Source organism: Triplophysa rosa, linkage group LG20 (assembly GCF_024868665.1).
Source record: "Triplophysa rosa linkage group LG20, Trosa_1v2, whole genome shotgun sequence".
NCBI lineage: Eukaryota > Metazoa > Chordata > Actinopteri > Cypriniformes > Nemacheilidae > Triplophysa > Triplophysa rosa.
The window spans coordinates 19,526,377-19,541,737 of NC_079909.1; the positions used below are offsets into that span (position 1 = coordinate 19,526,377).

A 15,361-nucleotide genomic window follows, 5' to 3' on the forward strand; every position below is an offset into this window, starting at 1 on the left:
AGATTTGCTTCAATTAAATTGCAGCTGCCTAAATGTTTTCTCATTGTATGAAAACAATAAAAATGCATTTGTCTGTTGCTGATAATGTGGATGAGTAATGATGTGGATAAAACAAGCAGTTAACACACGATCTCTCAAACTGAAATCCAAAAGGCTTTAATCCAACACTTGTTGAGGTACACCGAAAAATGACAAAGGAAGTGTTTGTTTGTAGTTTAAAAAAACACAAAATGTTATTCCATCCTACAGAAAGCATACAGTACAGCACACTGATTCACGTGAGATACTTTACTTTTTTCAATTACTTTACTGAACCACTCTATTAACATTCTTATTTAATAACCTTATTTTTTATTTATGTTAATACTAATCTCTAATAATATGTAGTTTTGGAAACTTGTCTGTACCCATGAAATCTATCTCTGATCTGTCTTCATAGCTACACAATAACAATATAAAAAGTATTAAAACAGGTTTTTTTGCATCTTATCAAACAGCACTTTCAAAACACATAAGCATCACATAGTACACCGTATAGACACTTTTTGGTTATGGTGATGAAATAAAATGGCGGCCGCATCTTAGTGTTAATGACTTGTCAATGTTGAGTTGTTGAGCGTTGTGATACTCTGAAGAAAAATGATAAAAGGGCTCCAGTGTGTGTGTGTGTGTGATCACAACTAAATACTTGTGTCGTTGGTGTTGTGTGGTGTGTGTGTGTGTGTGTGTGTGTGTGTGTGTGTGTGTGTGTGTGTGTGTGTGTGTGTGTGTGTGTGTGTGTGTGTGTGTGTGTGTGTGTTTGTATTTGCAATAATAAAAGAAATGAATGAACTGTACTTCAAAACTGACACCATATATTTCACTTTACGAATAGAGGGTATGCATTGACGTCACTTTCCCACGTGAATACGCCGGGACACGCCCCCTTGAGTGGTAACAGACGCAGCAAAATGGCTGAGGAGAATAGGAGAAACAAAGAAACTGGGACTAAAACACGCAATTATTTGCTGAAATTAGAAGCAGCTGGACTCAACGGTGATACTTACGACTTCCCTATGACTTACAAAGGAATCAAGTGTTCCTGGACACTGAAATGTGGCAAGGAATTGCGTTTCCTGATGTTGTAAGCAGCCATTTTGCTGAATGTTTTGCCCCTCACGGGGGTGCGCTCTGACGTGCTCGTGGTAAAGTGACGACACGTCCATACCCTCTGTATACTCACAGATGGCTCGTTCACGGTGAACAATGAAGTGGGAGGAGCCACAATCGTTAGAGGGGTCGTGTGACACTGTGTTTGTGTTGCTATTTGTTCGACTTGATGCCGCACAAGTTGATTTTGGGCTAATTTTGGGGGGAGTGGGCGGGGCAAAGCGAACTGCTTCACTTGGCATTGGCCGAGCTGCTGAGCATCTTCCTGACCGTCTGCGTGATGGAGTCGCGGTCGATGGCGTAGATTTTGAGCAGGTCGGACATTTTGCCACTGCGGGGAACGTGAGCGACAGCCAGACGCTGCAAAGTGAAGCCGGGCTCATTCATGATGGCGGAGCACACCGCCTCACCCAGGCCACCTGTGGAATAACAGATGGTAGAAATACGGAACAGGTGCTTTAATCGTTTGGGTTTTTTGGAATACCAACAACAAAAAAATAATACCTGACAAGAATAGCTGAAACAGGCAACAAGGGAAAGTACACTAGACTGTCTATAGTAAAACAGAATGTGGGGCTGACCTTTGCTTTTTTTTAACAATCAGAAACAGTAACTACCTGTGAGTCCTGCTCACTGACTGGATTGCTCATGACGTCATTACACTGAAGCTACCGCGCCGCCATGTTGGTATGCCCAAACGTTCTATTCAATTAATAGAGCTTGTTAATCGACGTCACGCCACGTTGAATGTTGCGCCATCTTGGGAGGATGGCTGCTAGTGCGTTCAATGCAGTGTTTTGTTTTTATAGTTTGATTAGGAAATATAACTATGGTAGGTCGGTTTTGCTGTGTTAAAAAACTGCATAGAGTCGTTCAGGAAAAGCCCATGGTTCTTTCACTTTCGATTTCTCCATATATCAAACAAAACAAGTAACGGTACATATCAGCAGTGGAGTATTTTCCTCCCAAGATGGCGGCGCCACAGCAACATAGGGTTTGACGTCAGCTTCACATTCTCTATAGGGAGTTATCACATATTAATGATAAAAAAGTAACTTACCAGTCCCCGATTTCATATCTAAAGTCTCACAGTACATTCTTACAACGCAAATGTCTTAAGCATGTAAATAACATGTACTAACGAGACACCTCAACTTATGACAAATGTGCTTATTCTGAAATCTAAATACAGATGAATACAGGCTGTATATTTTAAGTCATGAAGCTTTATTTCTAAACATTTACACATGTGCCTTTACAACACACTCACCGTCTATACATTGATTTCTATTCATCGCAATTCTGCCCAAAATAAACATAAACATTGGAAAAACATCAGAAGTAACAATTAACTTAAACACACGTGTGAACTAAAAACATAGTAATAAGCTGAAAAACGGGTTATTTTCAATGGTGCTCTCTGTCAGTTGGGCATACCAAGATGGCGGCGCGATCGCTTCCGGTGGCTTCAGCTCCTGCCGTTGGCTTAGCGTTCTAGGCGCAATCCAGTCATTTACTGTAGAGCAGTGGTTCTGCTGTATTTTATTGGACATGGTATTTGTAAGCTGATTTGGATAATAGCATGAAAATATTTGAAAGCGTTTCACACTTGATCTGCACCTTTGACTTGATCATGTAAATAACATTCCTCTGATCTTAAAAAAAACATTTATGCTATCTCCATCTTCTAATGTTTGACTTTTTGTGTTCTGCTTTTAAATTTCAGAAATGTCAAATGTTCTATCTTGTTGTCCCTGCATGCCCCTGCTTTCAATCTTGCTATAATCATATGTTCTCTGACCATCTCGATCCTCTTTCCGTCCCCTTGGGCAAGGAGATGCTTGCTTTCAGAATGAGTTTGGATGTTGCTCTCTCTCTCTCTCTCTCTCTCTCTCTCTCTCTCTCTCTCTCTCTCTCTCTCTCTCTCTCTCTCTCTCTCTCTCTCTCCCCCCGGCCTCACTCCTCCTCTGGCACGCAGGCAGCGATGCCAGGTCCAGGGCTGTCTGTTATTTAGGTCACAACAGGCCCTTCGGGCATACGCCTGCTTAAGGATTTCTGACAGCCCTCCACTACACACTGTCTGCTGAACAGAACGTGACATGGCCGAAAAAATCAACCTATTATCACAACACAATGCCTCTTGCTCTCCGATCCAATGAACTTTTGCCAGCACATCAAATTTCTTCTGAGCAGCCAATCAGAAACTTCTACAACAGTTTTTCGGAGGACACACAGAGCAAAACCACATACTTCGCTTAATATACTCATTCTTACTAAAATGTATGTTCTGAGATTGAAACCCACCCTCATAGTAGTGATCTTCGACCGTGATGACACGACCCCTGGTGGCACGCACATGGTCGATGATGGTTTTGGCATCCAGAGGTTTGACTGTGAATGGATCGATGACTCTGATGTGGATCCGCTCTGCAGAATGAAATACAAAAACCGTGGACATTTAACCGTGGACAATGCACACGAACAAAATGTACAGTTTTGAACGTTTTATGCCGCTGTTGTTGTGCTACTGTACTGTTATGTTAAAGGAACAGTTCACCCAAAAATGAAAAAAATTGTCATAATTTACTCACCTTCGAATATCTTTGTTCTGATGAACACAGAGAAAGATATTTGGAAGAATGCTTGTAACCAAACAGTTCTGGGCCACCATTGACTACCAAAGTAGGACAGAAAACTGTTTGCTTTTCTACATTCTTCAAAATATCATTTTTTGTGTGTGTTCAACAGGCCAAAGCCATTTTTCATACTATGGTAGTCAGTGGTGGCCAACAACTCAAGGGTGAGTAAATGAAGTAAAGGGTGAACTGTCCCTTTAACATCTGCTGGTGGTACCATATAATGCAATGCGATGCATCAGACCTTTCTTGAGTTGCTCAGCAGCAGCCAGAGCTTCATGTAGGGTCAGTCCCGTTGCGATCACTGTCACCTGATCGTCTTTGCTCTGGTAAACCACCTGGTGAAGTAAATTCACATGCACTTTAAAATATTAATAATGCAACAACAAGCTGAACATACTGTATAGACATTTTTCACTAGGTTGTTTTGAACTTGTTTTTTATATTAATCAGATTTAATTATATTCTATAGCAACTTCTATAATTTTATAGCATATTTATTTTTAGTGGTCACCGCTGGTATTTACAACAGTATGTGGGATAGTTTTTACCTTCAGCTGGCCAACATGGAAGTCTTCATTGCTGTTGTAAATGATTGATGTCTCCGGACGAATGGTCCGAATATAGCAAATCCCCTAAAACAAAATAAACAACCAGCAAACTGACTGAATCAAATTGCTTTTTGAACCGGATACAGTACGTGTGTTTTTTTCAATATACTCAATATTTTAATATCAGTACGTTTTAATATCATGCTATTTTAGGGGGGTAATATTTTGAATAAACAAGTAAAAAAATAAATAACCTTACCATATATTACCATTACCAAGATTATTTATACAATGACTCCTAATATAATCATGTTTTCTCATATACCGGCAACGGCAAGAACCGTGATACAAAACAGCGGGTCCAATACCGTGATAATGCTACGCAATATTGTAAACTATTCAGCACCCATTTAATACTTCGACTTAAAGATATTGTATTTTTGTATTTTGAGATTGATTTATTGACCAAATAAACACAAAATTAAAGATAAATTTGACTAATAGCATCATTTATTCTTAAGAAATATTTTGTGATAGATATTGTTAAAGTGAATTCTTTTGGGTAACCCTAGTTTTAGATATTATTGTAACTGTTGCAGGTAATGTTTATACAATTTATTAAATATCTATCAGATTTATTAAACGCAGTATCTATAAGATATCCCATGGATGGAACTATAAGAAAGGGCTTTTCAAGTCTTTGATCTGATTATTGTTTATGACCGAGTAAGTATTTGTAAATGTGCATTATTTGTTCTCTATTTATAATATTAATATAGCAGATACCTTTGTGTTGGCTGCGAGCTCCACAGCCTTTTCAGTAGACACACCGTCACTCGGGTAGAAGATGGTGGCAGTCTGGAGGGCTCTAAAAATAGCCATGTCTTCCAGGCCCATGTGAGCTGGTCCATACTCTCCTGTAATACACACACATTTCTTTAGATCACAGACCATAGGTTAGGTAAGTGAGACAGGTGTACACACATGCAAACAGTGAGGCAGATAGACTGGCGGGCAGGTGTAAAGACAACGTGGCATGCAGTGTACCTGTGCTAACAGAAGGGATGCCTGGTCACCCGGACACCGACATACACAGGGCAGGGGGAGGGATAGAGGAAGAAGGGGTAGAGTGCTAAAAGTTGCACCACCTCCAGACATCCAGAAGAATAAAACACATTAGAAAGACAGGTTAGGGAAAAGGGGGTGAATTGCTCCCAAATTTGTTAGAAATGTGAAATGTATCATTGAAGGAGAATTGGGGGTGCTGGATAGTGGATGGGGATTTTAAGGAAGAATCTGACTGGTGAGTGCACCTGTTTGATAGACTATGGGTGAGGATTAAACTGCAGTCACACCAGCATTCAAAATGATTTTAAACAGTGTTATATTTAGGATATGAATGTCCCTGTAATATGTATGTGACCCTGGACCACAAAACCAGTCATACGTTTCACGGGTATATTTGAAGAGTTTTGTTCCAACATTTCCAGACTTTTCACTTATTTTTATTGAGCATTCCAATTACTATCAATCAAACTGCAGTTGGTTTGTTTTGACTGAAGCCATAATAACTCAAAAAATAAATCTAACTAACACAATAAAAACATGATAACATAATAAAAAACATGATTTTTGAAAATATTTAACAACGGAGTTATCTTATTTTGGAACCAAACGCTTCATTTGTAGCAATAGCCTGAGATACATTATCGATTTTTCTTTTATGCCAAAAATGAATAGGATATTAGGTAAAGATCATGATAAATGAAGATATTTTGTACATTTTCTACCGCAAATAAACAAACACTTTATTTTCGTGAGTGGGTGCAGCTAAATCGCGAACAAAAATGGCCAGAAACACGGTGTAAAACTTTGCTGTAGTTTTGCAGCAGGTTTGCCAGTAATTTACCGTAGATTTAATGACTTTGCTATTAGTGCTGTTTTCAACTTGAGTTAAACTTTACTTTAACCAAAATTAAAACACTTTTGAGATTCAAAATGAGCAAGAAGAGACTTGTCTCATTTCTGGCATTAGCACAGCAACACTGCAAAAAATGACATTCTTTCTAAGCATTTTTGTCTTAAACTTCATAAATTACTATACATTTACATAGCAAGAAAATATATTTAGTCTTGTTTTATGACAGAAAATATAAGAACTAGGTAAGTTTATGTTTAAAACAAAATTGCAAGTTAAATCTACAGTAAATTACTGGCAAACCTGCTGCAAAACTACAACAAAGTTTTACAGTGCACGGCTACAAACTTGGCTCGCTGCTGCCCGCTCTTTGGGAATTACCCACTCAAGTTTGGTATCTATGTAAAGCTTTCAGCTTTCGGGTTCATCTTCTCTCCGCTACGTCATTACAGCGGTAAGCCAAAAGAGAGTGTAAACACAAACCTAATTTTCAAAAAATTTGTCCCATTTTAGGCCTTCTGTTTGTATCAAATAAGTGAAAAGCAACATTCATACTAGTAATAATAAATCTGCAGCAGATTTCTTTGCACAAGCTTGTGCTTCCTCCTTGTACACCTGCATATAAATGTAAGCAAATGTCTGAAAGCTTTTTCCTAAATGCAGTTGTCTGATGTGACTGTCTCTTTTTTGTCTCTTGTAAAACCAAACGAAAGACTCTTTACCAGCTGACAGGCCGCAGTGAGAACCACAGAGGTTTATATTGCTCTCAGAAATGGCAGCCATGCGGAGCTGGTCGTATGCGCGGGTGAAGAAGGTTGCCAAGCAGCTGGCGAACACAATGTTTCGATCACGAGCGGCACAGCCTGTGGCAACACTGACCTGTAGAAGACAGAAACTTTTCTTTTATATCTTTTGACTTCAGAATGACATATGGTAATATATAAACAGCCTTTAATGATATCGCCACCCTTGGACGGGAGAGAAGAGCACCCTAACAACACATCTGTTGGTTTGGGCATCCGCCTCTTTTGCCCTTAGACCAGGAGGGAAGCACATACTTGGACCAAACCCATTTAGCACACCTTCTTTCTCATTGCGAGACCGCCACGACTTCTTTTATATAGACCTTCCCCAATGGACTTAAATCCCCTTTTTGAAAATAGATATAGTTATTTTGTCTGCGTAAACCACTCCCTCCTAACTCAACATCTACTGTGTCTGTATTCACTTGCCTCATTACAATACGAACCAGTTATAACTTCAGTTCTTATAGTTATAGTTTAAGAATAGTAATTCTGTCATCAATTCCTCACCCACTTGTCATTTCAAACCTTTCTTCCGCAGAACACAAAAGAAGATCATATGAAGAAAGCTGGTAACTGAACAGCACTGGACCCCATTCACTTCTACTGTATGGACACAAAACCAATGCAAGTGAATGGGGTCCAGTTAACAACATTTTTCAAAATATCTTCTTTTGTGTTCTGCTGAAGAAAAGGTTTGAAATGATAAGAGTGCGAGTAAATGATGACAGAATTTTTATTTTCGGGTGAACTATCACTTTAAGTAGGCTGTAATATCCTAGGAAAGATGGACGGGAACTGTATTTTATCCTTCATATAAAAGGAATTACTAACACACACTACGATTTCCTGTTTCTTATCTTAAATCTACGCAGCTCACCAAATAAAATGAAACAGTACTGGGCCACAAATAGTTTTTTTTAAAAGGTATTTTTTATATCTTATAGAATCTACCTAGAAGTGAATATGAAATTTTGAGCTTTTAAATTCAATATAGAATATAACCTGGAATTGATAGCAACATGTTCATGTGCTTCATTTATACTGTAGGTTTACATTTTAAATTAAATGTATACTTGGCTTAATATAATTGACAGCACTAAACTAATGAAATACACTACACTGGCCACTTTAGCCTCGATTAAAATAGTAGGAATCTTAACATTTATATCAAATCAAGTGGCAGTGCAAGTGTCTTCCTCATTAGTATGCATGCTTACATCTATTAGTACAGTATATATCTCCTTATTAGCATTAGCATTGCAGTAGGCTGTGGAACAAATAGTTACGGCCTCTGGCTGTAATCATTAATATTCAGCTTTTCAACATGTCTGTCACAATCACTTTCCATTACACAAAATACAACGTGACAAACAAGTCACCATCATTTTACCTTCCCCGTGAACAAAAAGAAACGATGATGATGTTGGTAATTTGGCATACAGCTGGGATCATAAAGAATGTGCTGATGGGATGAGAAGCGAAGACGGTTTTCTGCAGGGCTTCTCGGGTGAGGCACTGCAGCGGGGTGTGGTGCAAAATCAAGCGTAAGTGGGTCACTTCCTCGTTGCACTGCTGCATTATGGATAGACATCCAATGTATTATGCAACTAGCAGCAAATTCATCATTGTGAGGGGGATTTTATCAGGTAGTTTCCGAAAATTTTTATTTTCGCTTCGTCTAGTGATGTTTTGTTCACTAGTCTAATGTGCAGGTTTAGCTCTCAAAACCTTTATAGGGATAGGCTACTTCACCCAAAAACGAAAAATCTGAATACATTTTCTTTGTTCTGATGAACACAGAGAAAGATATTTGGAAGAATGCTTATAACCAGACAGATTTTGCACCACATTGACTCCCATAGTAGGAAAAAATACAATGTTAGTCAAAAGTGCCCCAGAACTGTTTGCTGTCCTACATTCTTCAAAATTCTTATTTTGTGTTCAACAGAACAAAAAAAAATGATAAAGTCTTTTTACTATGGGAGTCAATGGGGGGCAAGATCTGTTTGGTTATAAGCATTCTTCTAAATATCTCTCTCCGTGTTCACCAGAACAAAGAAATGTAAACAGTTTTGGAACAACTGGAAGGCGAGTAAACGATGACAGAATTTACCTTTTTGGGTGAAGTGTCCCTTTAAGGGTGTTTCTGGGTCAATTAATATTAAATAAATGAAATTAAAATACAGTATATTTACATTATTAATTAATATTAAGTATTTAAATGAATGTAACATTGAATTTAAAAAATAAGTAAATAGGAAATCAACACTACCAGACCTAACATTTCCGAAATAGTTTCTTTCTGGAGTACAAAAACATTAAAATAGGTAACTTGGTGTGTTTGTGTTTTAAAAAAGCCTTAAATGTTTGGGAAAAAGGAGCATTTTGAATGTTGTTTCTAATATCTCCTCAATAATACTTTCCTACCATGTTCTGCTCTGCGCTGTAGCACTCGATGAAGCGGTTAGGATGTTCGTTTTTAAAGATTTCAGAGAAGGTGAAATTTTTGGTGTCGACGTCCATTGCCACCAGTCGCTCATTGTACCGTCCCAGTTTGGCTACTGCCATTCCATATGCCTTACAGGTGGCAATCTGTGGGAGAACAACATGATAAAATGAGTTATGTCATGTCGTCTCTATGTCAATAAATCCCCCCCTTAACCTCTTACCTTCTCTCCAGGTTTGTAGTTGGGAGCGCTGGGCATGCGAACATTGCGCAGGCTGACGGGTGGAGCATCCTCGATGGGTGAAGCCGGGTACATTCGCTTGCTGCAGCTGAGGATGCGGCTCTGGAGCTCTCTCGTAACGCTCTCCGCTATGTCTTTGGACAGAACCTTGCCGTGCCATCCCATCTTATCTTCTGCCACTGTGGAGTTTTAATGGAGACATAATTCACGTACGTGAATAGACAGTACTGTGTTTTGATAAAAGTGCCGCTGGTCTGAAAATTATGGGAAGACTGAAATATACCAGGAATGTCTTTTCCTTTGATGGTTTTGGCGATGATGGCAATGGGTTGGTGGCGCGGTTGGCTTAGGGCTTTACACAGCTCTTCCACACTATGGCCATCCACAATTATAGCATGCCAGCTGCATACAAACCAGAAATATATAAATGAATTACTTGTAATGCACACGTGAATAGAATTAAACATGTATCCAAATTTCAAACACAAATAAATGTATATCCAAAGTAGGAAAGAGCTGCACAAGTAGTCATGTAACATTCAGTCTGGGGTTGCTCAAGGGCACAATGGTGATTATTGACCATATTTTCTGGGGTTTAAACCTCCACCCGACCTTAATACCCACCCAAATGCTTCACAGCGTTTCTGGTACTTCTCCACGTGGTGCTGCAGGGGTGCTGGATCACTTTGGCCCAAGCGGTTGACATCTAGTATGGCCAACAGGTTATCCAGCTGGTAGTATGAGGCAAAGGCCATGGCCTCCCATACAGCACCTTCAGACATCTCTCCATCCCCCAGCAGGCAGTATACACGATAACTAAATAACAGAGATGACAGTATTACAACGCCTAAAATAAATAACAGTTACAACACCTAAAAAACATTTTTATAGCACCCATAAACGCAATTTCTATAGTAAATTCTTTTATTTTATTTCATATATTGTACAATATGATATTATCCTTCAAACATTTAGGGTCACTTATTATTTTTTATAATATAAAATTTTTCCAAAATAATGCAAAACACATCGAAACATGTTATATTTTAGCATTTTGAGTATTGTCAACCTTTACAATTTATAGGAATATTCTCCTTTCATTTTATTAGCCAATATATGATACTTTTTAAAGTATATATAGGAAGAGTTTGGTTCCAAAATAAGATCATTTTTCAAAAATCATGTTTTTATTGCGCTAGTTAGCTGTATTTTTTTGTTATTATGGCTTAAATCAAAACAAACCAACTGCAGTTTGATTGATATTAATGCACAATAAAAAACATATATATTTTTAAATTGTAAAAACGAGTTATCTCATTTTGGAACCAAACTTTTCATATGATACTTTTTAAAGTATGATATATATATATATTATCTGTTTAAGTAATTGTTATTTTTCTCTTTTTCTCTTTTAATATTCTTCTTTTTTCTTCTTGCTTGCTGATGTGTTAAAGCTCATCACCCCTCCCTCTTTAATACCACCTGACATCTCTTGTCACACCAGTTCATCTGTCTTTCACAAGTGAGAAGAGAAATTCAATCGCTAAGAACATTTTAATCATGCTTTGTCTTTCTTCACTTAATGATTATGATCTGCACTGACGGATTTAAATTTTACTATAGACATTAGAAATGAGTTATCTATACACAACTTTTAAAATGATCATAAACTTTAGGATTGAATTGTGTGTTTATGCCAAAACAGGATTCTATCCGAAATATAAAAATAGCCGGGGGGGGGTTGGTTATTAGAGCAGAAGAATCATGATAGCACAGCTTGTCGTGCAAACTCCACACCCCTGAAATACACAACACGCTCCAACATGGACATACAAACACAAAGAATTTATATTGAACCTCAAATGTGTGGCAGGAATTAATAATCAAAATAAGTCTACTAGCTCTTATTTGGTATAAAATGAATATGTTTGTGATTTATATCTTTATTTTCTTTTCTTACTTTATTTTCTATAGGTATTAAATATACAGATATGTGAATTTAAAATATCTTGATATTTTGCCATAACACGATGCAATTTTGAATTCTGAATTTGGGGCCAATTAAGTAATAGGCATTACATCTCAACACTAACATTATGAAATAATTTCACAATATTTATAGAAACAGATATTAATAAACTGCACTAAATAATAGCATTAATTCAAATAATTGTACTGTTGGAAAAAGTAGATTTATTGGTCAACAAATCTAATATGTTTACTCTTTGGATTACTGTAGATTTATGTTGCTTAATGGTCTCACCTGGACTTGTCAAAATATTTTGCTGTATAGGCCATTCCACAGGCTACACCCAAGCCCTGCCCCAAAGAGCCTGTGGCCACATCCACAAACTGCTGCTTCTGTCAGACACACACATGCACGCATTGATGTTACATAAAATAACGGCTGGTCATTGATAGCAATGAACAATAATTTTTGACTCGATAAACAGCAATATTTCTCACGGTTTCAAATCAGAATTGGCGGCTGATCTCAGATCAGTGTGTATCCGTTACTCACAGGTGTGGGGTGTCCCTCCAGCATGGAGTCCACCTGACACATGCTCATGAGCTCAGACTCCTTCAGATAGCCGATCTCCAGCCATATAGAGAAGAGGACAGGCGCAGCGTGACCCTGTGGACAGAACAATTACATCTGTGAATCAATCACAGTTTTGTAAAACGGTAATAATGAAGGTGCAGACATGATCAACACTGTTAGCAGGTGTCCCATGATATAGGCTATGTGCGTCCTCCAGAGGTCTCATTCGAAGCGTCATCGAGGCTGTGACAGACAATGCACATTAATAACACATACAATATGTAAAATGCACCAGATTTAGCCAACACTGGCTAATTTTCATCCGTAGTCCCTTTTGGCAGGTTGATGTTAAGGACAGGAAGAAAATATAAACAAAATATTAATACAGCAAATTAAGAAAAAGAAGAAAATTTAAGAGCAGAAAAGAAAAGAAACCAAGAATATTAAAACAAAATTACAGACTACCATACCATATCCATAAATCACTATAAATAATCACAATTTTGATGTGTCAATAGCCATATTTTCAGCTTTTTCGAGAAACCATAGTGTCCTGTTAAATGTTTTAATTCTTTTAGCTCCACTGGGAGTCTATTCCACTCGTGTGTTCCTCTAAAAGCAAAAGATAATTGACCAAAGGTAGTTCTTCTTAATGGCACATTACAATCACCACTAGTACCGGCACGTGTATATCTTCCTGTTATCTGATATGTGATCCTTAAAAACAGGTGGAGCAAAACCGTTTAAGATCTTATAAATAAGTACCAAATCAGAAAACTTAGTTATGCTACAATGAGGAAAACTGTTTTTTTTTTATCCAAGACCTTTAGAGTTTGTTTATAAATACTTTCAACTGGTTTAAGAAAAGACCTACATGTTTGAGTCCAGGTAGTCATGCAATATGTGATATGGGGAATAATCATTGAATTTATGAATAAAACTGCTGCTTCGTTAGTCAAACTATTCTAATAAATCTCAAATTCGCTAAATTAAATTTCGCTATATTTACCACTTTCTTCACATGTTTTTTAAAAGAAAGCTGAGAATCCAATAATAATCCTAAATATTTAAATTCATGTACTACCTCAAGTTTTTGTTCCTGAACAAATACATCTGCTTTCACATCATAATTTGGCCTTTTAGTAAAAAACATACAAACAGTTTTTCTAACATTAAGATGTAAAAGTGAATTGATAAGCCATTGTGCAACTTGATTCATAGTGTCAGTCAATATCTGTGCAGCCTGCTGTTGACTTTTTGCATGTACATACAACACAACATCATCCTCATACATTTGGTAAATCATTCTGCCAGTATGTCCTACGAAGGATGTCTTGTTTAACTCTAAATTGAGAATCCTCCGTATACCGCATCCTTTAGAAGATGATAGCCTACCTCTGGAGGACACAAGGACGCAGCCTTACGAAACGAGACACAGTCTCCTGTAACTAAGTAGCCAAAGTCTCACCTTGGACAGGATGAAGCGGTCATTGTTGGAGTTTTTGGGGTCATCTGGCCTGTACTTCATAGTGTGGAAGAACAGAACAGACATGATCTCTGCCACACTGCAGCACGATGTCGGATGCCTGCAAAACAAAGATGAAAGAGTTGTGAAATTCAGGCTCAGATATCTGTTATCATCTCTCATTGAGAAAAACAAAAAAACTTGACAATCTGACAAAAAGTCGATCACGTTTCCTAACGATGTCAAAGGTGATGTTTAATCCAAGATGCCCCAAAGACACACTTGTGGCATAATCTAAAGCGTTGAGCAGACATACCACCCGCTAACATGCCTGCATGGTTCCAGATGAACTCACAGAAAATACTAAGCAACACATGCTGTGATATTCTCCACATGAACATCTATTTATCTGATATAGAAAAAGAAGTAGACTAATCAAAAAAATATATATTTATCATACAAAATATTAAAAAAATTACGGCTCAGTCTTATTTGGACACACTGCGCCATTTAGATTCATGCATGAACGCATTTCTGCGTTTATATAACCTCTCAGCAGTGTAATGAAAAAAACATTCTTTGCCTACAGAAAAAAATATTCGGCTATCAAGACTTTACATTTTAATTTAAACATTAGATATGGACAGATGTGTTTCGGTGAATTTCGCTCAATGAATGCTAAGAAATTATTTAAAGTTATTTATTTTTATATTTAAAAGGAACACACACAAAATGTAATGCAATTTATAATAAAAAATGATTTTGTTTCATTATATATTACTGTAAAATACAGTAGTTCATGGTTCAATGGTTTCTTTATTAGACTATATTACCCTATAGGCTACAATTAATGAATATGCACTCTCAAAAAGAGCTATCGTAAAAACAAATTAAGAAAATTCATTTAATAATAATAAACTCGACGCTCCGTTAGCGCTTCAAAGTTCAGCTCGCGCGCAACAACCAACACTTTATTTTGTGCGCTTTCATTGACCCGCAATAAAAATATATAATTTGACCCTTTTTAGAAGATGTAACAACCCTATTTAAAGGCTTAACTAGAAAGTTTAACCGTTTGTCTGTCTATTCAAAAGCACCAGGTATAGGTAGATGCTGGAGCTCGCACCCGCTGCCCACCGCAGTCGTGGCTTTGATCGAGTTGATCCGCAGACGGTTGGCGATGTTCCTCAGCGCCTGCACGGTTTGCTGGTCTGGTTTGTGATAGTCCTCCATGGCTTTAGTCTTATAGCACCAGAGAGTGTGAGGAGAGTACGAGGTTGAGGACAGAGCACTACCTGCGCGTGTCAGAGAAAGAGGATGGGGAGGAAAGCGGGGCGGCTTTATGCAATCACAAGCACGCACGACTGCGCGCACACACACAGCGCACAACACACGCCTCTGTGGTAGAGAAACGGGTGCGTGCCGAGGTGAGAGAGAGTGAAAGTGATAAGAATCACTCATAATGAGTTTTGGCTGTTTAAACTAAACTCACTGATCAAAGATGCGACGGTCCTTGAGACTGAGGACGCGAGTGTGCGTGTCTAAGTGCACGAGGGTTGTCCTCAGAAGTGCAGGTAAATTTGACAAAACCTCATTGTAGGGATTAT

General features: G+C 37.9%; 1 protein-coding gene across 3 annotated transcripts; it reads right to left on the bottom strand.

Moving 5' to 3' along the window:
* Positions 1-715: 715 nt before the first annotated feature.
* On the bottom strand, positions 716-15,083 carry tkta (transketolase a). 3 transcript variants are annotated; one of them, XM_057362595.1, is made up of 14 exons: positions 14,881-15,077; positions 13,758-13,875; positions 12,269-12,382; positions 12,011-12,108; positions 10,372-10,563; positions 10,031-10,149; positions 9,730-9,926; positions 9,488-9,652; positions 6,977-7,133; positions 5,123-5,253; positions 4,337-4,420; positions 4,030-4,123; positions 3,454-3,576; positions 716-1,568 (listed from the first exon to the last, which is right to left on the bottom strand). In XM_057362595.1, exons 1-14 carry the CDS (start codon positions 14,985-14,987, stop codon positions 1,381-1,383), a joined length of 1,887 nt encoding a protein of 628 aa, XP_057218578.1. In that variant the 5' UTR covers positions 14,988-15,077; the 3' UTR covers positions 716-1,380. The 3 variants fall into 3 exon arrangements, 2 of the variants coding, with proteins under 2 accessions (XP_057218578.1, XP_057218579.1); XM_057362596.1 differs by lacking the exon at positions 716-1,568 and adding an exon at positions 1,575-2,684; XR_008965103.1 differs by lacking the exon at positions 716-1,568 and adding an exon at positions 5,384-5,484 and having other exon boundaries at positions 3,557-3,576; positions 14,881-15,083.
* Positions 15,084-15,361: the final 278 nt, after the last annotated feature.